At 36.4% G+C, this 27994-nt stretch overlaps 2 protein-coding genes across 7 annotated transcripts; both read right to left on the minus strand.

Moving 5' to 3' along the window:
- Window positions 1–992: 992 nt before the first annotated feature.
- On the minus strand, window positions 993–13846 carry ash1 (histone-lysine N-methyltransferase ash1). Of its 6 annotated transcripts, none has more exons than XM_046633250.2 (15): window positions 13728–13846; window positions 12461–12698; window positions 12112–12332; window positions 11248–11298; window positions 10196–10318; window positions 5640–9055; window positions 5147–5479; window positions 4682–4962; window positions 4091–4593; window positions 3483–3904; window positions 3038–3364; window positions 2782–2954; window positions 2432–2598; window positions 2102–2320; window positions 993–1948 (listed from the first exon to the last, which is right to left on the minus strand). In XM_046633250.2, exons 2-15 carry the CDS (start codon window positions 12630–12632, stop codon window positions 1805–1807), a joined length of 6552 nt encoding a protein of 2183 aa, XP_046489206.1. In that variant the 5' UTR covers window positions 12633–12698; window positions 13728–13846; the 3' UTR covers window positions 993–1804. The 6 variants fall into 6 exon arrangements, with proteins under 6 accessions (XP_046489206.1, XP_068993631.1, XP_046489205.1 ...); XM_069137530.1 differs by having other exon boundaries at window positions 12461–12635; window positions 13614–13846; XM_046633249.2 differs by having other exon boundaries at window positions 13614–13846.
- A 319-nt stretch (window positions 13847–14165) lies between these two features.
- Window positions 14166–27826, minus strand: Dhc62B (Dynein heavy chain at 62B). The gene is made up of 24 exons (XM_046633244.2): window positions 27649–27826; window positions 27276–27549; window positions 26719–27099; window positions 26512–26605; window positions 26158–26312; window positions 25726–26011; window positions 25405–25566; window positions 25038–25249; window positions 24723–24840; window positions 24339–24579; window positions 23958–24204; window positions 19797–23866; window positions 19341–19594; window positions 18967–19263; window positions 18359–18854; window positions 18112–18253; window positions 17299–17902; window positions 16848–17204; window positions 16300–16766; window positions 15987–16144; window positions 15632–15878; window positions 15151–15556; window positions 14778–15041; window positions 14166–14694 (listed from the first exon to the last, which is right to left on the minus strand). The coding sequence occupies exons 1-24, from the start codon at window positions 27818–27820 to the stop codon at window positions 14344–14346; spliced, it is 10455 nt and encodes a 3484-aa protein (XP_046489200.1). The 5' UTR covers window positions 27821–27826; the 3' UTR covers window positions 14166–14343.
- Between the last annotated feature and the right edge of the window lie 168 nt (window positions 27827–27994).

A 27994-nucleotide genomic window follows, 5' to 3' on the forward strand; every position in this document is an offset into this window, starting at 1 on the left:
TCGAACTTCTGATGCTCCTGGTATGCACTACGAGCAAAACAAACTATTAAAGCCTTTACAGCCAGGAACCGGGATCCTGTGATACAAGCGTGAGTGCTCGGAGCACTAGCGTAAGTCGGCCAATCGGAGCCTGCGAGACAGAGAAGGGATGTAGTATTACTATTTCCTTCTCTGTACCGTTTTCCACTTATGCGAAAGGGTATACCAGGACTATATGCTCTAAGGCCACAGCCCACTTCGCTACTGCCATTAGTGAGTGGTAGTCACAAAAAACTCACCCAGTTCGAATCACTACCGGTAAAATAGATAACAAGATATGTTGCCATCTACATGTTGGTCAACAAAGTAGGAATCGGCCACTCTTCACGTATTATTAGAGGATACCATCATTTTTCGTAAAACAATAACGGAATGAAATAATTTTGACCCCTAGGCACCCTAATCTGATTCATAAAAAAACACGTATTCGACGATAGTGACATATAGTGTTAATTGTAGGCTTGACTTGCTTTGAATTCGATTGCGAATCAGACGTATTTACAGCCTAAGATCACAGCATGTCTTGGAAACGCGGATCATGGAACGGAAAAAGAATACGGGTCCAATGAAATTCGATTTAAAAAAGTAACCGAAGGTTTTGCAGCTTCATCATTGTACCAAAAGTAGAGTTTTCCATTTTTCATTTTAGATGACTCTAATTGCCGTAATCATGTCCGTAAACGAGTCGTGCGGCATCTACAGCGCATTGTTTATATAACAATAAATATGTTCTTTATGAACTTTTTGCAATAGGAAAAAAAAAACAAAAACGAGACATTTCAATACTACGTATTAACTGTGTGCAAAAGTTCAATCTTGGCACCCGAATACCTGAGTGAAAAAGAAATATGGAAAATAGACTCGTTTTTCGAAGGTTATGCTTACCCCTTAAAATTCTGTTACAGGCCTTAGGGAAGAAAGTAAAAATAAAATAAATTTACATTTCATATAACTTACTTCAAAAGTTTATACATAAAAAATATGTTAGCCTAAGATATGAATATAATATAAAATAAAAACTATTAATAAGAATATTAAATATAACGTAATAAATATGCAATCGTAGATGTATATACAGTTCAATTTTAATCAAATTCGTCGATCATTTTGGGTTATGATGATAATGTGAATAATAATTTAAATACAATATAGTCAATAATGTACCTATCTTCGATATAATATTATATTATACAATAGTCTTCTCTAACACCGGGGTTATGAAAAATATAATTATTAATTTGTGCAACAAGCTTCATTCATTCTTTTTCTCTCACACGTATTCGATAATTTGTACAAGTAATTAACTATGTTCTTAACAATATCGAATTGTATAATAATAAAAATAATTTATAAACAATTCTGTACAATATTGATAATTAATAAATTAAGAAGAAACATCTTAACAGCCAAACCTGCAATTTAATTCAACATTAATCAATAAATAGCATTTCATTGATCTCTGACTTCGAAATCAAGTTCTTTTCAAAAGTTTCTTCTTCCAAAGTATTTAAATAATCATTCATTTCTATAACTAGCAAAAGCTGGATTTTTCTTTTACTCTCGTTTTTCCTTCCTGAAATCTTACAACAGCACGTGGACAAATTTTGTGAAATGTTGTCAATCTTAAAAAATGTATTCTAGATAATAATATACGAAATCGGCAAATATGTACGCCCATTAAACGCGGGGTTGGCTGTAATGCAAAAACGATACTCTACCAACTACCTGTAATAATGTGACATTATCATTGGGTTATCAACCAATGTCACGGGTTAAGTCCACCTGGTCGTTTACGATTTCGTCTATTTCGTTCCAATAGGAACGACAAATCTAGGGGATCCTTTTTATTTGGCATTCTTTGCAGCAGGCCAACCAAAATACCGTTCAACCGTTTTCTTTGTTCGCCACGCTATTATTATAAATACAAATACTGATTAGGTACGAAAATTCTTTCATTTTCGAACAAACTGATGATTTCGTGCAACATACAGATACTATACTAATTCATAGACCTTTTTGCTGACAAGAAATACTTTAACTTTAGAACAAAACCACGTCTTACCTGTCGGCAGTTGATAGACGGCATAGCAATTTGTGTCATATCGTTCGAATGTTGCCTTATTCTCCTATTAGATGCCTTGTGTTGATCCTTATTACTCGATTTCATTATCTCGACATTTAAATCTGTTTTGACGTGTGTTTCAGTATCGTGATGATTTTTCTTTTTATCCTTGTGCGTTTTGTGACCTGAATTTGCCGAGACGCCTTCCAGGCTGTGTGGCTAAGTAGTAAATTTTTTTGCATCAGTAATATACGAGATATGTATTGACGAACATGATTTAATTGTAAAAGTTATATTTCACAGTAAAATTAAACACAAATGTATGCATACCAAATACGTTCGATAGTATTTCATCCGCTGACTAAAGGTTTCAAAGGCATATGGTTTTGTGCACACTTGATGCCTGGCACGTGCGACCTTTGTGAATAATCTAGCAGCTCGATCTACCCGGTATTCACATACATAAGTATGTTCTGCTGTAGAACCAACCGGGCGGCCTGTATCAACACAGAAACATTTCATACGGAAAAGAAACGAAGACTTTTTGCAATCCTCAAACTGTATAAGAATTGTCCAACAAACTTGAGCAATCTTACGACTGTTACATAAACTATTAGTGCATAAATATTTACACGCCAGTCACATAAGGAATGAAATAGCACAGTGCATTATGCAATTACCTTTGCAATAAGTGTGAGGATCAAGAACCCAGCAACGTCCAGCAACTAATTCGCAAGGTACTGCTTCATAAAGAGGTGCACATACCACTTCATTTTCATAAAATTTACGTGTTGGCTCGTGATATGTCTCATGAGGTCTTAGATAGTGATGACCAAAGACGTATCGCTCACCCCTGTGCATTCGAAATGTTAAAGTGAGTTAAAAACAGTCAGAATATTACTGTGAGTGATTTTTTTGTATTAAAAATGTACTGACTGGCTATTCTTCCACAGCCTCTCAATTCTGAAAATATCCATCTGTTCGTAGTCCGGCTTTTGTATCGTTTTGTATGTGTGTTTCTCAGGAGTATCTCTCAGTACATATACAGTGTCACCCTGACGCAGCTGTAAGTCACCCCTCAAGAGTGTTACGTAATGCCTCTTGCCCTCTTCTTCTTCTTCAGCTTCTAAAGGAATTTCTAAATCAACAGGCCGAGGCTGACATCTCTCACATAAATAAGATTCAATACTGGTATCTGCCTTAACGCAATCACAGTGCTGCCACACTAGACAACGTTCACACTGAATCATCACTCCTTCGTCCCTACGAGTATATTTATAATCGTTATTAGAACCAGTGCACGAATAAACATTCAAACAAAAGACATGTTTCTAAACTAATATCTTCAATTTCAATTTTAACACAGCATTAACAAACATACCTGTGCAATCCGCAAATGCAACGTATCACATCTTCTTCCCCAGCAGTCGAGCCTCTAGGTGGCAAAAAACCTTGAGATGGTGGTACGCCCATTGCATCAGTTATAGCATCAACAAATTCTAACTTACTACCCAGGTATAACTTTCTTAATCTAGCTGCAGCTATGCCAACTTCGGAGGTTCGTCCAAAGAATTTGACGTTATTGTCAAAGAGCCTGATCATATCCTGATCAAACTGTTCTGCTGTCTTATAGTGACCAGTGCCTATGCATTGATCTATCGTACTAAGGTCTATTGGATCTGATATCTTCTCATAATACTCCGGTAATTTCCGTTTTGGTGGTGAATTAATGAATGGGGCACATAGTAGTTGGTCTGTTTCATCTTTAGCAGTTGCCACCAACGTGTACAAGTCTTTAAGAACCTAAAATAACACAGAAAAGATACATTTATAGGTAATAGGGATACTTTTCAAATTTATTGTCTCGAAAAGTGTGAAAATTAGGTAAATTAAAGTATAATAAAATAGCACAGCATCATGAAAGGCAACACTAATATGCATTCTGAATAAACTTGAAGAAATTCTTGCTTGCCGAAATATTATAAGTACCTTGGCCAGTTTAGCAGTCTTATTTACTTCTGGATCATCCTGTGCTTGAGCGAGACGTCGAGTTCTTACTGTTCTAGGATTTGTATTAGTCAACGCAGTAAGTTGCGAAAAAAATGCATCGGATTGTGTCTTTGCATCTCCGTTACCTTTTTCTTTAACATTCTGAGCTACGTTTACTTTGACTTTTCCTGTTTGAGCTTGAGGGTGATTCAAAACAGATTTTAATCTTCTAACCTTCTCCAAGTTTCTAAGCAGAAAGCAATGATGCTGTTGAGCGAAACATCTTTGTTGATGCGACATGGGTTTTACTAGCGGGGTAGGTATGACACTTGGATCACCCAATTTCCGGGATTTACAAATTCCTTTTGAATTTGACGAATGAACGATGTTCGATTTTCTAACATTCTTTCGAGGTCGTCCTACAGACCGTCTCTCGCTGTTCTCTGATTGAGATTGGGAAGTAGACAAGATCACTGGCCTGACAACTCTTTGACTTTTTCCTCCTAGAGTAAAATTAAATTTGAATTCAAGAGTATGAAAAGTATAGAAGTTTGATATCAGAACCTCTCATCTGTAAGCGATTTTACTTACCAATCACGCCTCTACAAGCGTTGCTTCCGCATCTGCATTGTTGACCTTCAGATGGGTTAAATAGTGCAAAATTATAATCGTAGGTCAGTTCCTCTCCTGATTTTATATCCCTTGATGCAAATAGTGCCATTCTTGGTAATCCATGTACGCTCCACTTTTGCATTTCACAGTTTGGTTCGCAAGAGTGATTAACAAAGCGACCATCCCCTCCCATTCGATGCCCATCAATAACTAGCCCTCCGTCAAGATGCAGGCAATAATGATGTGTGTCATTAGCATATCTGCGGAATAAGTGTGTTGAAACATAAACTCTACTGATTGATTGTAACAATGAGTTTTAAGACTGCTAAAGAAGATAATTCTCAACAATACAACTATTCAGCAGTAGACTGAAATAAAAGCAGGTATTTCATTAGGATTGCATACAAATTATACTTATTTACAAATAGCACTATAACAATGTACCTTGTTGCCATTCTGGATTTGAATTCTCTTTCAGAAACAACTTCGCCGACGTACTCAAGAATGAATTCACCAGATCTAATATGCTCTTGGGTTTTGACTCCCCATCCTTTATCTTCGGTCATAAACCTTTGTAAACCTGGCGCCCATTCATGTCTTTGAATTTTTTGATTCCTGCATTTTTCGGCGCAAGGACAGAGCTGTGGTGAACATTCGCTGAAGACCATGCGGTTTATACAATCTTCTCCACAACCAGTTTCAGCTTTACACTCGCAAGCCTGAGCTTCATATAACGTTGTTGGCTTAACATCGTAGTAAATATTTGTTCTGATTTTTCTGTATAAAATAATATCATCTAATTAACATTTTAACAGATAAAAGCAAACTCTCTAAGTTTCAATGTTGGCGAGCAAGCTATGTAACTTTTTTTACTACTTCGGGATTTATTAGGTACAATTTTATTTGACTTGATCTTCAAAATTTTTCTCAACCTCACCTGTAATTCCATGATGGTACTAAATCTCTACCAGGCAATCTTGAATGTGTGTGAAGCCACCACAAGTCGTAAGGCAATTGAAATGGTATTTTTCTCTGACGTAAGAATTTTCCACAATGATATGGCGGTGGTAACAATCCATGGGGATGTTCTGCAGGGTCATAAACCATTTTGTTCTTGCCAGAATTGTTGTCAGAACTGAGAACTTTTCTGGGTTCATCTTCTTTGAAATAATCTGAGAAAAGCCCAGCTTGAAGATATCTTTTCTTCCACCTGGGCTGTTTCTTTCGGCTGTGTGACGATCCTAGATGCTTTCCAAGTTCATGATCGTCACTGGCTACATCACTGCTTGGCATTGCGTCACTTTCAGTATCATACCCAGCATTCCGTAGTCTTTTCAAATTTCTTATTGTCAAGTTACAAGGGCTTACAGAACCTCTTCTCCTTTTGTGACTGTGATTATTGTTGAGATTACCTGAGATTTCCAGTTTTACTGTGTCTTGCGAATTAGCACGTTCCAATTTTCTCAAATTTTCTTCACTCAATTCTGCCACTCTTTGACTTTGATTATACCTCTCAAGAGATTCTTCTAAAGTTGCATTCTCATCATAAATTCTAGAATCTTGTACTTTCTCATACTTAATCGGGCACAATTTATCACAAGGCTTACTACCATCACATTCAACTAAATCCTTCCGCACTCGGAGTTGTCCAGTTAAACCTTTGTACACTTTTTCAGAACAATTTTTACTCAAGGGGTGGTCTTGCAGAGAGGCAGAATCTTCGGAATCGATAATATCGATTTCAGTGTCATCAGGTTTCTCACTGTCTACATCTTGCATCTTTAGGTGATCAAGAATTGGAAGTACATCTTGGGCTTCTGCCTGCTTCAAGATTGAGTCGCCATCTTCCATTTTGGAAGATTTGAAATCTTCCCTTGCAATTTTAAATTTCGATGCTTGAGTAATGGAAGATGTATTCTGTAATATAATACCGTTAGCTGACAGTGGTAGTTTTTTCTTCTTTTTCTTCAAAGTTGGAAACCCAGTTCTATTTATAGCCTTTCTTCGACGAATTTTTCTTTTTGTTAAAATTAAGGCAGCCAATGGATTGACTGGGTTTGGAACGTTCAAACTGAATTCCTTTCTAGTTGTGATTTTGTTATCCAAGCTCAAATTATCATTGTCCAATGTTTCTGACGTGTTTTTTGATACAAACCCACTTCCATTAGAAATACTTTTCAATTGAAATCTTTCGTTCTTGTTATCCAACTGATTCTTTTCGGTTTTTTCAGACTGAGGTTTATCAACTTTTCCTAATTTGTCTGACTGCAGTTTTTCATTTTTATTTAGTTTATCAGATTGTTGTTTTACAGTTTTTTCACCCGAGTTTTTTTCCATTTTCTCCTGTTTTTCATTGGGTGTATAATTATCTGTTGTATCCAATTTGGTAACAGTGACGCGAAGATCTCTTAGAATTTTTTTTTTTCGTCTAGGTTGAATTTCTGGTAAATTTAAGGGTTTGTCATCTGCCGGGCCAAACGATTCATTTTCTAGCTTTTCCAGTGGTACGTTTTCGACATCTCTGTGCCTCTTTTTAGGAGTTACCGGAATAGAGGCTTTATTCAATGAAGGACTGCTGCTGTATCTTGTTATAGTAGCTTCTATGGCTTCTTCGATATGACTTTCGGTTGAATTTGTTTCAACGTTACTAATTTCGGTGCAACTGGCATTAGAACTTTGAGAACTGTGTGGGCTTGATACATGGTAGTGTCGTTTTTTTAATGGCAACCTTTGTTCGTTCGAATTTGAATTTGAATTGGTGCTTGTGCTATTTTTTGATTCAGCACCTGATGAGACCTTCTCTTTCTTCAGACGTCTTTTCAACTTTTGTTCATCATTTAAACTAACATCACCACCTTTTCTTTTTTTAGTAATTTTCTTCACACGAAAAATCTGTGGTAACTCAGAATGCATGGAATTTGTGGTTGTTCGTCCCAAGCTGCAACATTTCGAAAACTCCTCAATTAATTTCTCCAATTCTTGAATAACGCACGGATCAATACGCACTGGGGTTTTTGGTGGCACCAAATATCGTCTTTTATGTTTGTGATGATGTTTACGGCGGTGATTCTGAAGCGGGTTTTTAAACGTCTGTTTTGAATCGTTTTCTGGATTTTCACATTTCATTTTGGCATCCATGAGCAAGCCCATCTCTACAGAATGACCTACTCCAGATGAAGTTGAATTAACAGCAGACTTTTTACTGTTTTTGTTTTCTTTCAAAACTCTTCTTGGAGCTGACGTCATTAGTTTTTTACCAGTGCCTTGCTTTCTTGATGCAGGTGATGCATCAGCCCTGTTCTCCTTTGAAACTTTTTGACTATGATTCAATTTATCTTCAGTCTGATTCTGCCTTGATGAACACTTCTGTCGTGATGGTGACGTGGTTTTTGATGAGCCAGTAGATCTTTCCTGCCTGACATTCTTGCAGGTATTCCCATCGCACTGTGGAAGATTTTTAGCTTGTTTGTTGGGTTTATTTAGGCACTTATCCTGGGGAGAATGTAATTTTTCAGACTTTGAAGAAATTCTATCTTGTGTGGTCTTGAGAGACGTGCATTTTTTATCTTGACAATGCCTTTTATTTTTGGATTTTTTCATTTTACCAACAGATTCATCTTTATTTTCTTCAGACATCTTACTATTACCCTGAGTGCTGCTGCCTTTCATTCGCTTTTCATTTGTAACAATTTCCTTCGCTTTTTTTATTCCGGGACTTTCATTTCGTTCAATTTTTTCAATTTTTTCAATAATTTCAGGCTTTAATTTTGGCCTACCCGGTCCTCTAGGTTGGGTAGAAATGCTTTTCGCGGGTCTTCCAGGTTTCCTTTTAGGTGGATACAAAATTCTATCAACATTGACAGCTGGTTTTGATTGAGCTACTTGAACCGGTGATTGAGATGGTAGTGGTGGACTAATAGGACTCACACCTAAGTGCAAGGGACTGTTATTAACCGACTGAATCCCTGAGTCAGGGGAAACATTAGATACGGATGCGTACTCAGGTTCATTTGATTTCTTCAAAGGCTTGCTTCGCCTTTTCCTAGGCTCTGAAAGCATGGCCGTTTTTTCAACGAACTGTTGCAGCAACGTAGAACTGTAAACAGGAACGGGATTCTGGTCAGTATTTTCACTGGTATCAGAATCTGCTCCAAGAGACATTCTTTCAATTGCCTTAGAAACCAAACGTCCACTCTCGGAATCTTCGAAGCCATCAAATGGAGCATCTTCATGTTCTTGGTCAGGTAAAATGGCAGCCAAATCTTCCTGATTTATTTCTTGGAGCGGCTGCTGCTGCTGGGGTACTGGACGTGCATTAGCTGTCTCGGATTCATCACTGCTGCACTCTGATACCTATTTATGGTGATTAATAGTATAATCACCTTAGTCACTTTAAGTAAGATGCATTTTGGTTCTATGTTCCGGAAATAACATGCAAGTTCAAACGTTTTATTTGCAAAACTTAAAAAATTCGCACATTTAGTTGATTCCGAAATTTATTCTAACTTCCAATGCACGTATATAAGCATCCTATTTCTCAGGGTTATCGCTATGTTGAATTTCCATGAAGCTGAAGCTGGCAGACAGAGTTAGCAGTAAAACGTGTTAAACTTTTTGGAAATAGAATCGTAATGTCATTTTGATAACGCATTTTTATGAAAAACCGGTATTTCGATAATTTAGGATTGTCTGAATGTAAGTAAACTGTAGTATAGCATTAGCATACTCGTATTTTACAAACTCTACTTCTTCAAACTTATTCTGAAGTTGGAAAATAGTAACTTTTCATTGAAAGGTTCCTTACTTTAACATTAATAATTTCAACCTCATTTTGGTAAGACAACAGATTCTGTATCAATTACTGACATTAGTAAAATAAAGCATACAATATTAAACACAAAAAAACTTTATATAACAGCTGGCTCTGTCTTTTCGAAAAATTCTGTACCGTTTTTATTGTCATTTGCACATATCACAGCTAAAAATCTTCAAAAATTTTAAATCTCAACATATTTCAGAATTATTTGCATCAGAAAGACAATAATAATGTATGTATGAATTCTCGATGAAAATGATAGAGTATGGTATAATAATACAGCAATGATTGTTATTTTTTCTTCATGGAAATTTCTTGCTCACACCTTATGCTTCTGATGAAAAATCAAGTTAGTATGAATCATGAACCCTATTGATTTTTTTACAGTGGAGCATGTGGTTAGTTTAAGCAGGTGTACACCTCATTCAATGAGTAATTTATGCGCAGCTAAGTGAGTGGTCTCAGGAATACATTTTTCATGTATGATAATGGTTAAAATAAAAAATAAAAAGAAACCAAGGAATAAATTTTTACACATGCATAAAAGTATTTAGTTTACACAACAGACTGCACACTGCGCACTTAATTATCAGTATCGTATTCAAGAGAATCACCATATATGATGGTAATACTGAAGATTAAGTATGAATGAGTCATTCTTCACTACAGCAACTTACTTTAGTACTGCGACTAGAAACCTTGGGTCGTCTGGAGGCAGGTCGTCGAGGTTTTTCACATTTTGGTTTATCCACATCTTCTTTTTTAGAAGCCTTCAATGCAATTTTCAGCTTTAATGCTCCCTGAAGAAAGATGTAACTCAACTAATTTAATTCTTCTGACAAAGCATGGATGAGTTTCAGTTGGAAAAGTGATGAGAAGAAAAAAAATCAAAATACAGGTTGTTTCTACAACAAATGATGATTACTAAGTGGCAGCTAAAAGAAACCTATATGTATCGAAATGATTCTTGATAACTGACATGTATTTTGCTTTGACAAATTGTAATGCAATATATCATAATTGGATGACAATTTTCGAGATATATACAGATGCATATACGTAATATACATGGACACAAATAGAAGCTGATGATTGATGAATAATATTAATTTACAAAATTCACTATACATAGATAATAAAGGCTTGAACAAGAGTTTGAATCTGAAGATTTATACTTCCGATTAATATCCCAATTCCAAGAATGAGGTAGAAGTTCACAACATCAACACAACATAGTATGAAGATAACATCGAACTACATCAATTATTGAAATTAAAATAAAAAAAGATGTGAAAAACGTGAATCACCACTCAAATAATAAACTTTACAGTCATTTTCGTAGTCATATGGTCAACTTCCAATATTTGCAATGGCTACATTTCCTCGGTATATATTTATTACATCAACATTACAAACTTGAACCTCGTAAATCTAAAACATATCATGCAGAATTACCGGCCCATTGTTTTCAGTCCCAATGATGGGTAAGTAATAATCAGCAATGACAGTAAAACCTTAATCTTTAAATTAAATAGACAATAGTCCTCATTTAGATGAAATCAAGTACAGCAGGGTAATTATCGGATTATGGCAATGATTTCTTATTTTGGGCAAGAAATTTTTTAATAAGCAGAGTATTATCGAAATGGTAAATATTTAACATCATTTAATCTTGTTGGTTATAAGTAAAAAAAAGTTTTATCTTAACAATTTCGAAAAAACAATTTACCAGAATAGTCAATGAGTCCTCCCGGTGGTCATCACGTTTGATAGTAGTAAGCTGTACGTGCAAACGGTAACAGCAAAGATTAATTAAAAATAATGATAAATTTGATATTAGGATCGCTTCAACTAGACCATACGCTTAACTCACTACAATTGTTACAAGTATTTATCAATCTATAAACTCGCGTATTTTAGAACATCCAATATTTTTTTTAACATTGTTACTTTTCATAGTTAATACATCAATTGTTTCAGCTTTGTCAAAGTTACGTTGGATCAAGAAACATCGATTAAGGTGGACATTGACGTGTACCCCAAGAAGTTCATTTGTAAAAGGAAAGTTCAACGAGGAATAGTCTTTAACTTAGATTTTTTTTCTCAAGTCTACAGAAAGTTTCAGCAATTGAGTGCTTAAAAATAAGATTCTTACAAGTTTCAAATTTAAGAAAACAATATATCTTTGAAACGTGCTATATGTATCTTCATTTATAACTGCACTTGTCATTTCAGTACTGGCCAATAAGAGTGTTTGTATTTCCAAACCACTAATCTATACGTTTAAAATAACTATATGATCATAATGCACAGTTGCACGTTTCAAATATAAATTCAGAAAAGTATAGATAAAACTTTTTCAATTGCAAAAATTGTATTATAATTATCCAAGCCTTGTTGGTCATTGGAAGAAATCATAAATAAGTGATATAATCTAAAGGAAACAAATTTTTGCTGTTTAATTGTATGATTACAGTCCAAAAACAATGTAAGTAGCATCAATGATTTACAATTGTGCATCGAAAAGTTTTACATATATTTCAATTTTGTCAATAAAAAGATTCACCCCAGTACTTTCACAGGCCAGTCATACCTGCTCAAAGTTTGTCTCCCGAATGGAAAACGTCTGCTCACTCCTTTCTGAAGTGCAGTCAGAATCGGATCCACTATCTTCACCTTCGTCTTCTTCTTCTTCGGCCGTGCTCTCTTCCTCTGAATCGGAATTTGAATCCGAGAAAGAACAGCTGCCATCTGAACCAGCGGAACTCTCCTCTTCTGATTCCGAATCATCTTCAGAATCGACGGAATCTGTGCCTGTGTAAACGAAGCAAACCAGGATGAAATATTTGCAACTCGTATAACTTGGTAAAGGGTAAATGAACCGTTGTATCGTTCCATTTGCGGTTCGAATGTGTGTCCAATATTATTTCCAGTTTAATTACCATTAGTACCATTGGGAGGATCCCAGCTCCCCCCACCTTTGATGGCATCCATATCTACAGTAGATGGGAGTTCTCGCTCTTGATCTCCGTCATTCTCATCCCAATTCCAATTTTGTAATTCCAGTTCTGAGGGACGGTGGATGACCGCGCTCCACCCCGAATCCCCGGACATTATCTGATATTATGTTATTATAGTAATCAGGTATGAAGAGTGAGCATCTCTTGCGACTTCCAGTTCCTTTTCAACGATGTATAAAAGTTATTTATTCACGATTAAACGTAACAATTTGTTAATCAATCAATGTTTCAACAAGTAAAACAATCACTAGCAATCTACTCATCAACTTTGTCATATACATCTCAGGTGATTCTTTTGGCAAGTATTAGGTTATGTCCAAGAGTTCAAGGTACAGATACTGTAAATCAGATTTTTGTTAAGATAAATAATTCCCGATTTCGTAACGCTGAATAAGGTGGTAGAAAATCGCGTGCATAGTTTTAAACGTTGTTCATTTCGCACGGATCATGACAGGAGCCTTGTGATCAAGAAAAAAATGAGATTATTTAGCACGAATAGAAGTTTACTCGTTTTCAACGACATAGAGACTAAAGTAGATATAGAGATTTCGCTCAAAGCGATGAAATTGTGCAAGTACGTTACAACGTGGCTGGGAGAAGTGCGAAGCTGGTCCTAAGTTGCGTACATCAAAATACCGAATACATATTGAACGCATATAGTGAAACCACGCAAATTAGAAGTGAACATAATAAAACAAACCGTTTAAATATGAGGATGATGTAGGAAACCTAATAAAAAAAACAGTTTGTTTTTATTCGATTCGACTACGTTTCTTACGATTTTAGGGGAATGAGACTTTGTAGAGGCGTCAGGTGTCTTTGAGTAGAAAAAAATGACAGTTAAGTGATAACAAGTCGAGTACAAGACAGCTGTTTTCTAAGCGGGCAGATGCACCAGGTGCAACCACCAATTTGGCGCGAAATGCAGAGCATGCAGCAAACAGGTTACTAGAATTTACTTTCGATCTTTGGTAAGTGAAGGAAAGTAATATACGGCGTAGATCAAGCTGGCCTGTAAGGATTTCAGAGCGGATTGTGTGGTGCCATAAATACGATTAGAAAGTGTGATGTTTACGTCTTCGTAAGGGATCACAAAATGGCGTAGGGGTACCCTGTTGGACACTTTGACCGCACCAAATCACTATTACACAATCGTACAGATCCTAAATAAATATGATAGTCATTTTACATTATCTTAGGACATGGACGCGCGATATCCCGCGCTTAGGGATCATCGGGATACTTCGTTATTCACATATTTTTTCAGACATCGAACGCAGAGCGCATCTCGCGTACCTCGATAAATGCGATACTAACGCAACGTGATGGTCACTGAGATTACTATTTGAGCAAATGGTAAGTATGGGATTACCCTTCCACCATGGTATGGATACACGTCGGTAAGATGGCAAACTATCATTTGCGCTCCTTTAAATTCGAATTTTGCACTCGCCTGAAGTTGCATCATATACTGTAATTGTTCACTATTCGTACCATATGACGAAATGATAATAAGATTTACGTTACACGTCGTCGATTTTACACTAAAAAAAATGATTCTGCAGATTTTTTCGTTCTTCTACGTATTTATGGATAAAAAAAAAACTGAGGTTGTTATAACAAACGGAAATCCATGTATAAAATCTTCAACTTTTTGTACACTTAAGTTGACAAAAAAACTCAGTGTACAGCATTCGTGAGACTTGATACGTTTCTATTTTGCTGAGACTACACTGTTCTGAAGCACAAAAGTATCCAGTAGATAGTTTCCATTTTCTCATTTTATCACAGCAATCAGAGGTGCTTCAATCGTCAAGCTGGCAAAGCAAGGCAAGTCCTCTTTTGATCCAATGACTAACAGGTTCCTTAGTATTCAATAGAATAGATAGTACGTAGTTGGTAGAATGGCCGGTTGTTCTGAGCACTCCGAAACGTGCTGAAGTTATATACAGGGGACACAAATACCGAGACCCTGTTACTCGTTTTGAAGCTTCGCCTGGCTTGAACCAAACAAGAGGAAGCGCATTGAAGAGAACTTTTGGAAAACTTTCTGCCAGGATCATTTTTTGAATATCCCATCTTGCTCCGGCTAAGAACATTCCATATACGTAAACTCCGTCGCTTGGTGCAGATTTTGCTTCGTAAAATGGTAATACCTAAAACAGAATTTACAAAATTCCATTATCAAGAATATACTCTGTCAAAGACCAAAGGATTGCAATAAATTGCGAAGTTGTACCTCAAAATCAAACTCAATCCTGTCAATAGAGACTTTATGCTTTCTGGCATAGTTTTGACTCGCCCCGGTTAAAAATCCATGTGCAAACGAAAAGCCAGATATCCAAAAAGCAGCTGGTTTTCCATTGTCCAACCATTGTTGAAAAAATTGTATTCTTTCCAAAAAATCATTTACAAAACTAGATAGAGGCTTAAGGCTGGGGTATGCGCTAGCTTTTTCCCAACATGTAGGAACTTTACCTATTAAAATTTGTCTAGAGACCACCTGTCAAAGTAAACGATACATATAAATGCATCAAATAACTTCTTTATCACATCATTCTCAATTTTTTTCTAATTAGGAGCATAAATTGATTAGGAAAAAAAAATTTTACCTCGAGCTCTGGTGTCATAACTATCATCCCGTTCACTGCTTTTTCTAACATGGTCAATGAGACACGAATCTCTTTGAGCAGTTTGTTATATCTTTCCATTTCTTGTATTAAAACGGTATTCATAGACTCGTAGTAAGATACTGGATATTTCTTTTGAGCTTCCTCAATGTCAAATAATTCAGGTAAACGATCGTAAATGTCTTTTTTTATAAACAAAATCATTTCATCTTGTTTAGCTGTGTCGCCAACTGATACAGTTCCTTGGATTTGTATCAACGCAGTGAAGAAATCTTTCGACACTTCAAGATCTCGGGTAATCCCGGCATTCATATGCAAACCAAATACCTCGGGTGGTGAAATAGGTGGAATTTCTTCGATCTGTTTCACATAATCTCGGTAATCGACTCTGGAAAGTGAAATGTTAAAAATTTTATCCCTGCATTTTCGTAATCGTGGTGCATAGTTTTCATGATGAGCTTACTTTCGTGGTAATGCGTATTCCGGTCCAATATTTGCAAACGTATAATTCGGATCTGTTATCACTCTTGGATTATAAAAGTCATCCAAAATAGTATTCAAGCATCTTCTATCTCGATCATCCGTTACCCTTCCACCATAATTACATTCACCGGTCAAATATATGATAGCTTTGAATGGGACCTCGTCATACTCGTTTATAAAAATTTGCAACTGTTGTACTGATATTTGGAAATCTGACTCATTAAAACCTGCAATATACAACATTGGAAAAAAATTAATAAAACTGAACTTACAATTGCAGTTCATAATTTTTTGCCAAAATAATCTTCTACATACTCCGTTCCAGTATTACGAACCATATTTAATATTCCATCCTTGTGCGCCAAACTTCCTTCTCTCTTGAACAACAGCATGGAAGAAACATAGGCCATACAACAGTTTCGTGAATTCCTTTTCCTTCCCAGGGCAACCTCCAAAGAACTCTGGATCTTTAACAGGCTCCGATAAGTAAGATCTAATAATGAAATTGAAAGTGCAGGATTTAATATGAAAAATTATTCATTTCATTATCATTCGATTTCAGATTCTTTAATATAAGTGATGTATTTATGCATGCCAGAAGCCTGATAAAAACATTTTTGAAAGATAAGCAACTACTAAGGATAGTACCTCATGAGATTCTGCTGTAGTCCACTTGGAGGTTCATTGGTCATTTTCACACCATTTTGTAAGACTGTTATAGGAAACTTATCAGAAGGGTAGCTAGTTAACCAGAGACGGAAATTGATCGACGTATTTGTTGTATCAAAGTTCTCGCAAATCTTTTCCAGTTGAGGCATCCAAGAAACAGCTAGATGGCAATTTTGCAAACAAACCCACATGCCTTCGTTTTGACCTTGTTCTATAATGCGCTGCGCTATCGGTCCTTGACCCTGACCTAAGGATATCGAACTGAATCGAGAAGCATAATTCATATTTTCTGCAAACTTGGAAAGAGATCCCATGGGATCAGAACCAGCAGATAGAACAAAGATCAATGGTATCAGTGAATTTGAATCACTATATGATTTGGCTATATCAAATGGCGGTGGCGTTACAAATTTAGTGCCCATTCCTGTATCAACAAATTGTGTTATCTGAAATGAAAATTTCGACGGTGTAAAAATGTGTACAATACTAGTGGGTTTCAGTCCTTTCAATACTTGTTGAAACTATACCTTGGCAGTCACTTTATCTGGTCTGATCATTCGCATCACGATCAATTTTTGGAATGCTGTGAGTTTACTTTCCCATGGCTGTGGTATTTGAGCATTCTGAGGATTCATCAAGTCGTAAAACTTTTGCCAAGATGTTAGATGAGTACGAAAGTCATTCATAAATCCTTCAAATGATGGCAAATTGTCATTAGCTCTGCATATTTCATCCCAAGACTTATCTATCAACCAGTTTGCTGCTGGATTCTTAATGGTATTGGCAAGTCCTATTCCGCCAGATAAGAAAAAGCTCAATTCTTCTTTGTCAATTTCATTTGTTGCCACCATAATAGTCGAATATAACACAAACGAGTACAGAATCTATTTATCAAATAGATTCGAAGTATGATTGATTATTTTCGCATCGCTCAAAATTTTATGCTATTATTACAAACACGCAGAAGTTTGAATTTACCTTATCCTTTTCAAATAAAGAACGGCACACATTTTGATAGAGATTATAAGTGAATGTTTCTCGTAAAAACATTAACCTTTTCTCTAGGACTTTGCTTTTACTTGCAGTTTCTATGGACATTATATATAGATTTATGAACCAAGCAAGCGAGTATTGATACATTGGATCAACACTGGGCAAATCGGTTACTGTATAATATAGCGCTGAGCTGTGCTTAGCTATTGGTCTGTAACTTTGACGGAAGACTTCAATCTTAGCTTCCGTCTCCTTGGATGCTTTTTGTTTTTTCATTATATCTACTGATAAAATTTTTGACGAATCTAATATCTCTATAGCCTCCTCGTCTTCTAAGATATTGGCACCTGATGATGACAATGTTTTCAAAATATTCTCTTCTACTTGTTGCAAGGCTTTTTTATTAGCCGCACTTTCAACAATCAAATATTCCTTTTTTTTCTGGAGATCAGCTCTTTCTTTAGCAACTACAATACCCAACAGCTGATCCTCCAATCCTTCAATCGTTAACGCGAAGTTAATCAATGTCACTTTGTTAAATACTTCTGGCAAATAATGGGGATTTCTCAACTTCGTTGTTATGTAAAATCTGAAGAATGAAGCTTATAAAACATTGATACTAGATCATTTAACATATTTTGATATGTTGAAGTGAACTCTTGAGATGTATGGGTATATTTACTGACTGATTCAGTAACCAGATCAATGTAATATTTAATATAGCAACGTCGTCAATCAAGTCTATTTCACTATTCGTTTGATTGTACTAAAGTTTACAAGCGTGCCATGAACTATTACCTAAATTTCAAGTCATATTCGACCGACTTTTCACCAAGCGTAATATACCAAACGCCAGAAAACTTGTAGATGCTTTTCATAAGAATAGGATCCAACGGAGTTGATAATTCTTCGCCAACATTTTCTAGTAAAACTGGTTTACCTAAAAATAATTTCCCTGCATTAACGGTATCCAAAATAATAGTTCCTCAAAGATTTGAATTTGACTGTAGGATCACCAAGATGGATTGGGGGCACAAAATCTCACCAGTTTCAATGCATCTTTCAAGCACGTTCATGTAAGTTAGATCCGATAATTTTATTATTTCCAATTGATTCGACTTTTCCATAGCTCTAATCCACTTGTTTGCTTGACTCTGTGGATCGATAAATAAACTCCATCTTTTGGAATTATCCATGATAATTGCGTTCTCGGTCGAAAAAGAATCCCTTGGAAGACCATGGATATTCCATGAGTTGATTTTAATCTCCGAGCCCAAGACTCCAACAAAGGTATACATATCTGAAGTGGGAATATCTAAACTCTTGACATAGCTACGCCATTTCTCTAAATTTTCCACTCTGTAGGACGTTGTAAATGGGCCTAAGTAAGCGATCATTCCACAAGATATTAATATGTCGCCAGCTAAGCTATCATAAGCCTTTTGTAAATTTGCTGCACATTCTATCCAACGACCTTTCTCTCCCCCCAAGCCACTGAGAAGCTTTTCTGATCTGATCAGCTTATTTGTGCAATCCGTTACCTAGAAACATTTTCATCTGAATTATTCTGCATGTTTTCTCAATGTATGTGTTATGTTATATCTTTGGAAGGTGTATGGTTATGTTCTCTATGAGGAATTCACGATAGTCGACCTGATTTTCTAGATCAATTTTCATAGCTAGTGTTCGTTGTAGATTTTCATTCAAAAGTGCCAGTTTTGCATCGAGTTCTGCTAACATCTGTCGTCTTCCTTTTAAGAACTCCATGGTTTCATTGTACTCTTTTTCAGCTATTGCTAATTTCGCTTTCTTAGGCGCAACGACTTTTGCTACCTCATCATATAAAACCATAGCTCGTACCCATTTGCAAAGTCCCTCGGCAGCTGATGATGCCTTTGCTACTTTCTTTGGTTCAAAATTCTTATCCGCCATATATGACTTTTTGATCACCTGTGACAAAGTATTGGTTTTATACTCATGTCTCTAACATAATGATAACGTAATAGCTTCTAGATCCTAGGTCTTGCCTGCATTATGGATACAGGAATGTTGTCTCTGTCATAGTCCTTTAGCCTGGCTAAAAAATTCATGTCTCCAAGCAGTCGCTTACTTGGTCCCCAGTAGTCTGAGATCATTCTATGAGTCACTGGATCATTTATTCTATCTGGGGTGATGGCCATCATGACGCAAACGGCAGCAAGTACCAACTTGATTACTTCAGGAGGATTTTTCATTGTTTTTACTATTGTTATATCATTTGGCTTGATGGTATTCAAAGCAGCTGTAGATAGTTTAGTACGAAGTTGAGTTAAAAGTGGACAATAATCTTTAGAATAATTTCATGGCACAAAGAACTTGATACTTTGAATGAAAAAAAAAAAAAATACCGTAATTGGTGTAAGCTTGATGTAATGGAAAATAGCTCATACTGTACTTATTGTTAAATTTAATGCAAAAATTGTAAATTGTTTTATTGATTATACCCGTGGCTTCTGCAAGTATGGGAAGAGCTTCTGCTAGATCAGCTTCACATTCCTTTTTCAAAGCACCAGCAATTTCTGCTTGAATATTTGCTGCATCTTCATCTTTTTTCACCAGCATGGTGGCGTGTTCAACGGTCACGTTTTCACTTTCAATTTGCTGCATTGTTTTCGCAGTTAATTTAGCAGATGCTTCTAACTGTGGCTTCAACGCCAGCAGAGTAGTCCCCATTTTTGTAACTTGAGAGGCAGCAAAATCTAATTTATCCAAGCCGCCCAGATAACGATCTCTTGCAAGAGATATTTCTGCTTGTTTTTGTGTCATAAGATCAGCAAATGACTGGATTAGATCCAAAAATGCTGCAGACGTTATGTAAGTTTTCCTTCCGCAAGCTGAATAAAACTGCGTACTATTTTCCTTTGCACACTTATGAAAGTATTTGCAAGCCACAACAGAATCAACTTTTATTCGTTCATCGACATCAACGTATGTCATGTAGCGTGCTGCCACTTGTTCAAGTGCATCTTCTGGCCACATTTCAAACCAGTCAATGGTACAACAGTTTACTAAGCTTGGATATAAACGTAATCTAATTCTAAACGCATCGCCAATTGGACTAAAACATAGCATGATGTGCAGTTTTTCTTTGCAGCGGTTTACGAAGTATGCCAATACTGATAAAACACTGACATCCAAATTTCTATTTCCACCCTGAGCAGCTAATCGAGTCATTTCAATAATTTCTTGTTTTTCTTCTATTGTAAATAAATTAGGCACCTCACCAGAGTTCAATAAACCATCAATGTCTCCTAGGAATCCTTCTTCTTTGATTTGATTTTCAGTGAATAGAAAGACTAAATCTTTGCCAGTACCACCAGAATTTTTGAGAACCTTTTTTATATCTTCACGCCACTCATTCATGCCATAAGCAACCCCAATTTCTGGTTGAAATAATCCATGACCTCCAATTCCAGAGGCAAGTCTAGTCAAAGATTGTCTTCCTGAACCACCAACACCGACCATCAACAAACTTCCGCAAGGTATGGCCAATATGCGACAAATACGTGCCAAATGTTCCAAAGCATAGCGGAACAGCACAATATCTATTTTGCTTTTGTGTGTAGTATTGTATTCTTCTAGACAAAGAAGAGCGACATTCTTGTACTCTTCTATAGATGGAATTTCTTCATATCGCTTATCATCTGGTGTAGCGTCAAGGTCCATAAAATTTCCAAATATTAAATCATGTAGACTTTCCTCTGTCAGTTCATCATTAAATTTAGGTAAGTGACCGAATACATTATCAAAGGACTCCCTCAGAATACTGGGGACTACCTCCTTGATTTTTTCAAACAACCAGTTATTATCGGTCTTGTCGATCAGTCTGTCTCCGAAGACTCTTAAAATCTCATGCACCCAAATTCTTACAAACGTGACCTTGGATTCAACTGATTCTTTTTTTATCAGAGCACATCCTGTTATTACTCTAGAGAAGTCCCTCAAATTAAATAAGTAGTGCGATTTTGCTGGGGTTGGCCTGAGACTGGCACTAGCAGCTTCAAAAATCTCCATTGTAGCATTGACTAGTAGCGTTACTATTACCACAACATCAGATGCAAAACCATTCCTCTTCAATCCAACCAGTGCTACATTCGAAAATATTCTGAAAACGCTTTCTCTTGAAAACATACTGATGGTGTATAAATTGAAGTGTCTTAAGAACCTGTGGTATATATCTTGTCGGCTGCCGCCAGGTGGAGCCATAGCTGCGAGGAACATTGTATCGAACACTTGGATTTTTTCAGGCTCTTTCAAATCGTACCAATGTTCATGATCAAAAAACTGTCTCAATAGTTCAATGGCTGGTTGCGCCCCATAAATTTCCTTGGTAGGCATGTTGACATCATCGACAAATACAATACAATACGCTCCACCCATAGGTCCATAGTGGCCTTTTCGTTTTTTAAATAATTTTGATATCACAAGTTCCTGAGTTTGGTTTGCAGTCGTTTTTGGAGTAAAAGTTATGAAGTTGGGCAAAAAGGAATCTTCGTCCAACTTATTCATCAGCAAATCTTGAATGTAAAAACTTTTACCAGTACCTGTCTCTCCATAGACTAGAAATCTTTTGCGATGTTTAATATGCCGAAGAAATAACATTTGATATTTGACTGTGTCAATTGTTGGCACGACCATTTGACCAATGCTCTGTGTTTCCAATATTTTAGCACTTTTTGCCATATCACCAAAGTATTTCCAGGCACCTTTTCCTTTGTATGTATAATAGTTGTCGTGTATTAATCCTTCACCAGGAATTGAAATAAGCAGATCACCCACTGCTTCCGGTAACGGATAATCTAAGTTAGACCGGTCCCAGAATGATGTATAAAAATCATTGAACTTGCATCGTGAATCATAATCTAAGGCACCTCCAGCACCCCATACCATTGACTGCATCATAGTAGCTTGTAGCCATGGAACAATGTACGTAGAATAATCCGTTGGATTGGCTTCCACAGCGTCATTCATGTACATTTCAAATAAAGTTATCGTTGAAACCAATTGATTAATTTGTCCTGCATTCGTTGCAAGTTTACACTTTTTTCTAATAAAATCTAAACATGGGTCAGTAAGCCAATCAAACAAGGCATTTAGAATTCCCTCGTTGCCTTGACCCCAGTTTATATTTATCTTATTCATCCAAGATTTAAGAAATGGTCGCCAGCCCATAACATGAGGTTCAATGTAGATCATTCCGCATCGAGATACAGTTGCAGGTGATGCTTGTAGTAAATCCATCACTTCAAAAATCATTGACATTGTAGAAGTCATTTGCATTACTTCTCCTGATGTGAGGCATAGTTTCTTGTTGTCATCTAAGACAGTGTTCAAATTTTCAATCCAAACCGCGTCTACCGGACCATCAAAGATCAACCATTTTCTGTCTGGAGAATCTTCGGCAACGAATTGGCGAAATGCAACGGCACAAACTCCGTCAGTCCATTCTGATGAAACTGGATCAAATTGGCCGTATAACTGACCCATAGTTATGGATTTCGGATTCATTGTCCTGTACTGTGTTGGAAGACCATTTTCATCCCCCCGTTCGTGCATTAATGTTAGTGTGTCGGCTAAACAATGTAAGGCAGAGGTTTTACCACCAAAAGGATCACCAACAAGCATGAAACCATGCCGCACTATCATCATTTCATATGTCTGAATGATTTTCAATAGGAACGGATCAACTGGTTGTAAATTCATTTTCTCACAGATTTCTGTTACAGCATTTAAAAATACTTCGTAATTTGGTGTTGGCAACATAATTCCTGGGAATAAATCCATGATTATACCTTGAAACAGTGGTACATCGTGTGCCAGAAACTTTGGCAAATTTACGTCTATAATCGACCGTAATAAAAGTACCATTTCGTCTTCGTTAGGGAACTTCAATTTGATATTCTGTGCTGCTGTCAGAACTGTTTTCACAGCTCGCATACCATAGTCGTAATGTGACTGGGATGACAACTGCTCAGAGCAAAGTTTGTAAGTTGTTACAATCTTTACAGATAGTACTCTCGCTGTACTAAAGCCACTTGAATAGAGTGAAATTTCACCAATCATGGCATAATCTGGTACCATCATAGCCACTGTTCTGAATAAAACTTTCAAATTGTCAGGAAGTTCAGACCGTCCGGCATAACCGGGGTTCATAGTGATGCAAACATAGACTGATGGATTCAGTCTTAACTCAGTCCCTTCAAAAATGAACTTTTCTGATTTGGCACGTACTGCTTGAACGATGCATAAAATCTGTTGCGCTACCACAGACAATACTTCTAGCTCAATTCTATTGAACTCATCAAAGCATGCCCATGCTCCACAGGATGATAACCCCTTGAAAAATTTTCCCATATTCTTGTAATCCAAACCATCGGAGCAATTGAATACCACACATTGCACGGCAATGGCTCGTCCTAGGTCTTTCGTTGTTTCAGTTTTTCCTGTTCCAGCAGGACCTTCTGGTGCACCATTCAGATGCAAAGCATATGCTCCGATTAATGTGCGATAACACCTGGGAAAGTGGTGATATATAAAATCGATAAATTTCATCAAATCATTTAAGTTACTTGCATAAGCGCAGTTTCAACATGATTGTGATATACCTGTCAGTAAGTGGTGTAATAACCAGACGAGGGCAGTTACCAAGATACTCGTAGGCATATCTTACTGTCGCATTTATGATTCTCACTTGTACATTATCTTCCCAGTAATATCTTAGCTGTGCAAGCCATTCAAAGTCCATTTCTAATACAATTTTTTTTTCGATAAGTTGTTTAACAACGTCTTGCGCATGGACGTCGATTGTGATTAATGCTGATAAAGTCGTTCGATTTTGCTTAGACAATTGTCCTGTGATAAAAATTTTTCATCAGTAGATGTTAAGAACGATTTGTAGTTTTATTTGACCTATTCGCTACAAATAGATAGTAGCTTCTTATTTTTAAACCTGATTTTTACTTTCTAATATCAATATACAATCTTACCCTTCACCAAGTTTACCATGTCAATAATCTGTACTTTCAACTTCTCATAAAGAGATTCCATTGATGACACTCGATGAGTCATTAAACAGTTTTGTACTTCCATACTCCAATATATCTGAGAGACGCAGAGAACTACCATTCCTGGCCAGACTCGTACCCAGTAAACTCGATCATTCACTTCATAGTCCAAGATACTCATAAATACTTCATGCCGTATTGATGTCACCATTTGTTCCTCAACCTATGTGATTCCTTAAAACTGACACTAGTTTTTGAATAAAAACTATGTATGCTATTGAAAACATTACCACATAAATGAAGTACTAATTATTGGATCGTTCATTCTAAGAAGCTAATTACAAAAAGCATTCAAGTGGAACTCACTTGAATAAGCCATCTCTCCACACACCCTCTGGCAGCGGATGTAGAGATGATCTCTTGAACTTTTATTTCTTCCTTGTCGTCACTAATCAGCGAATATATCTCCATTTCTGAATTAAAGCTGTTAATATAAAGGTAGAGTTGACGTGATACAGTTTTTACCCGAATTCCAGAGTTGTGGCAACCATATCACTGCAGTAATATAATTTCAAACGACTGTATTTAATTTGAATGACTTAATTTCACTCGCAGCTTGCATATACAGATTGCATATACGTCAAACATGAATTTTAATAAAACAGCTAAACAAAAGGTTACCCTAGCTTGGCAATTCCTTCGAAACACTTTCTTAAATGGGGTTGCACACGTAACGGATCCTTAGTTTCTGAGAGAATTTCGAGCATATCATCGTTTGAGAGAAAAAAGAATCTAGGAAAGAATAACCTTTTCTTTTCAAGATAGTTTGTTACACCATCATTAACTTTATCCATTTGTTCATTTGCCTCTTTCATAGCTTCATAAAGTCCAAACTGAAAACAAAACAATTTCGACAGTAAGGTTTAATTTACAGACCATTATTATTAGGGCAGTACTGCTCTTACTTTGTAACGTTGATATTAATTTGTATTCAGAGTGTTTCAAAATAGAATTATTAAAGCTACGGTGATGAGTTAAAAGCACGCACTGCGCCTGCCATTTCTCTGACATGAGGTTCCTTGGCCACATTCAGCATAGCTCTCCGAAACGTTCCGTCTACTTCGGAAAAGAGTATTCCTTCTTCTGGCAGCTGTTCAACTATATCCTTACTTGAAAATATAGGCAGTAGGTACATCCACTGCACTTGAACCTATTCGTCATGATAGAATAACAACTGATGTTACAGATGTCCAATATTTTTTTGTGTAGTCAGTTTCTGTGCAATTCAATGATACTGATTTGCGTACATATCGTATTTCACTTCTAATTTTTTTGTAGTTTAGTATGATAGTAAACTGCTGATACAGACCTTTGCCCATTCATCTATAGTCTTTTGAATTCGGAGGATCGAATCATAAAAAACTTTTACTTCAGCTTCAATTGGCTTTGCAAACGCAGAACCTCGCATTGCCTGAGTCTTTGCAATGTGTTCTTCAAGCAAAGCTTGAATGTCATCGAGTCCTGTTAAAATATCAACTCCAGAATCCTTAAATCGCATTATTGAAAAAACGACATCATCCCAATCCTGTGTCATTTTAGCAAGCAGCTCTTGCAATGCTAGCTCTTTGGTTGCACTTGTGGTTATTATTTCATATCTAGCATAGAATGGATAAATTCAATGCAGGTATGATGCAAATACAGCATAAATGAAGACAACGATAAAACCATAAAGAAAACAAAAAATCAACGGCATCTTAGGGAAATTTTTATGACCATGCCTCAACTCTAGAATTTAACATACTTGGCGAGATCGCCTAAGAGGTCCATATTAATCATCTTGCGTAGGGAAGTACCAGCGTTTGGGGTTAAATCAAATCCTGCAATTTCTGACATATCGTTCCAATGCCGTTGCCGCAATGTAGGATTACAGAAGCACGACGCAAGAGGAACATAACTCTGTTTAAAATTTAAGTAAGTTTTAAACAACAATTTGATAAGCAAGGGGTAAGAGATTTAGTAAAATTGAATCACTGTCATGAAATGATCAAGTTTCGAGAAATTTAGTGATACTATTTAGATGAGGATTCATCGAGAATTTTTGCATACGAAGGCAGGAAAACAGCAGCTAAATTTTATAAACTATTATATTTGAAACCTTAAACCATTTGACATCCTCCAGTAATTGGTAACAGAGTTTATTAGGTGCTGGCTGTTGCATAGGATCAGGGTCATCTGCCGACCCTGCAAATCTGTTAACAAGTACATATTCAGTTTTTAATACATGCAAACATTCAACACGTGCTTGTGGACGTATTCCATGACGCCAAATTTTTAGTTTATTGGGATGCTTTTAAACTATCACCTGTATTGGTAATTTATAGCAATTTGCATTTTGATCTTGGTCTTATAAGTTTTGTTGACTTTTGTGAAATCCGTAAAGTAGTCCGTTGTCTTGCTTTCTATTACATTTGAGTCGAGGTATTCAAATGGACCATCCAACCAAACACCAACGTCTCGCTGCCATTGGTGAGCCCGGTACATGAGCATATAGTATGGAAGTATTATGTCTTTCAACTCCTTAACACGTGGATACGACGTGCGTGGAAATTGGAAGAGTTGCTCCTCATTATTGATCCATTCAACTTGCTCATCCATACGATCCAACCCCCGCACAAGTTTTCGTAGATCTTCCATGTATTCATGCACACGACTCGCGTCATCCATATCGTCCATTATTACCAATCTGCAATAAGCACTGATAGTTGGTCAAAGAATAAATATAGTTCTGGTAAAATTTTATACAAAAACATCCCAAGGCATTTGAAAATTGTTAGTCAATACTTTCATCATTATCAGGATTGTCTTTGATCGAGCACCAATTATTATCGCAACTCCATATAAATTCTTGTTAGAACAAACCTTGGAAACATAAGGTCGACATCTGTATTCAAAAGACTGACTCGTTTTTGTAACTTTTCTTCTGCATCGAATTTCATCTGCTCGAACATGGAACTGTTTTGTTCAAATATTAGCTTTACACGTTTCAACCAATTAATTGTAATATTGTTCAACTCTATATGATCTCGGGCAAGCGAAGTCATTTCAATTAATGCTGCTAGCATGTGCAACGACGCAGTTATTCTTTCTTTAAGATATTCCATTAATGTTGTCGCTGCGTATATCATGTATTCACCTGTAAAACCAAGTCAAGTATCGTACATATTTAGAATACTGTACAGTTAGTTACGTTCTTATTCAAAAAATACAAAATATGTGATTGGATCCAAATTACCTAAGGCTAGCAAATCTTTAGTATTTTTCGGGGTGCTCAAGGCCCGTTCTTTTAAAGCTTCAAATTCATTGCATATTTCAATATTGTAGTTTCTGTGACGTTTGATTAACTCTCCAATAATTAATTCCCGTACATCATAAGTGTATGCCTTGAGCCCAAGTTTCGCTTCCATCTGACATAGTTTTCCGACCAAGAAATACTCATTTTTCACCTGTAACACGATTTGCAATTTGCTCTACTTTAAATGCACTGTTAACAAAATGCAAGTTTGAATGAATATCTACTAGACAGTACCATGCCATTAATATCACGGACGAATCGATTGAAATCGTCAACTTTTGTGCAA

The sequence above is a fragment of the Neodiprion pinetum genome, chromosome 6, assembly GCF_021155775.2.
Source record: "Neodiprion pinetum isolate iyNeoPine1 chromosome 6, iyNeoPine1.2, whole genome shotgun sequence".
In the NCBI taxonomy this organism is placed as follows: domain Eukaryota; kingdom Metazoa; phylum Arthropoda; class Insecta; order Hymenoptera; family Diprionidae; genus Neodiprion; species Neodiprion pinetum.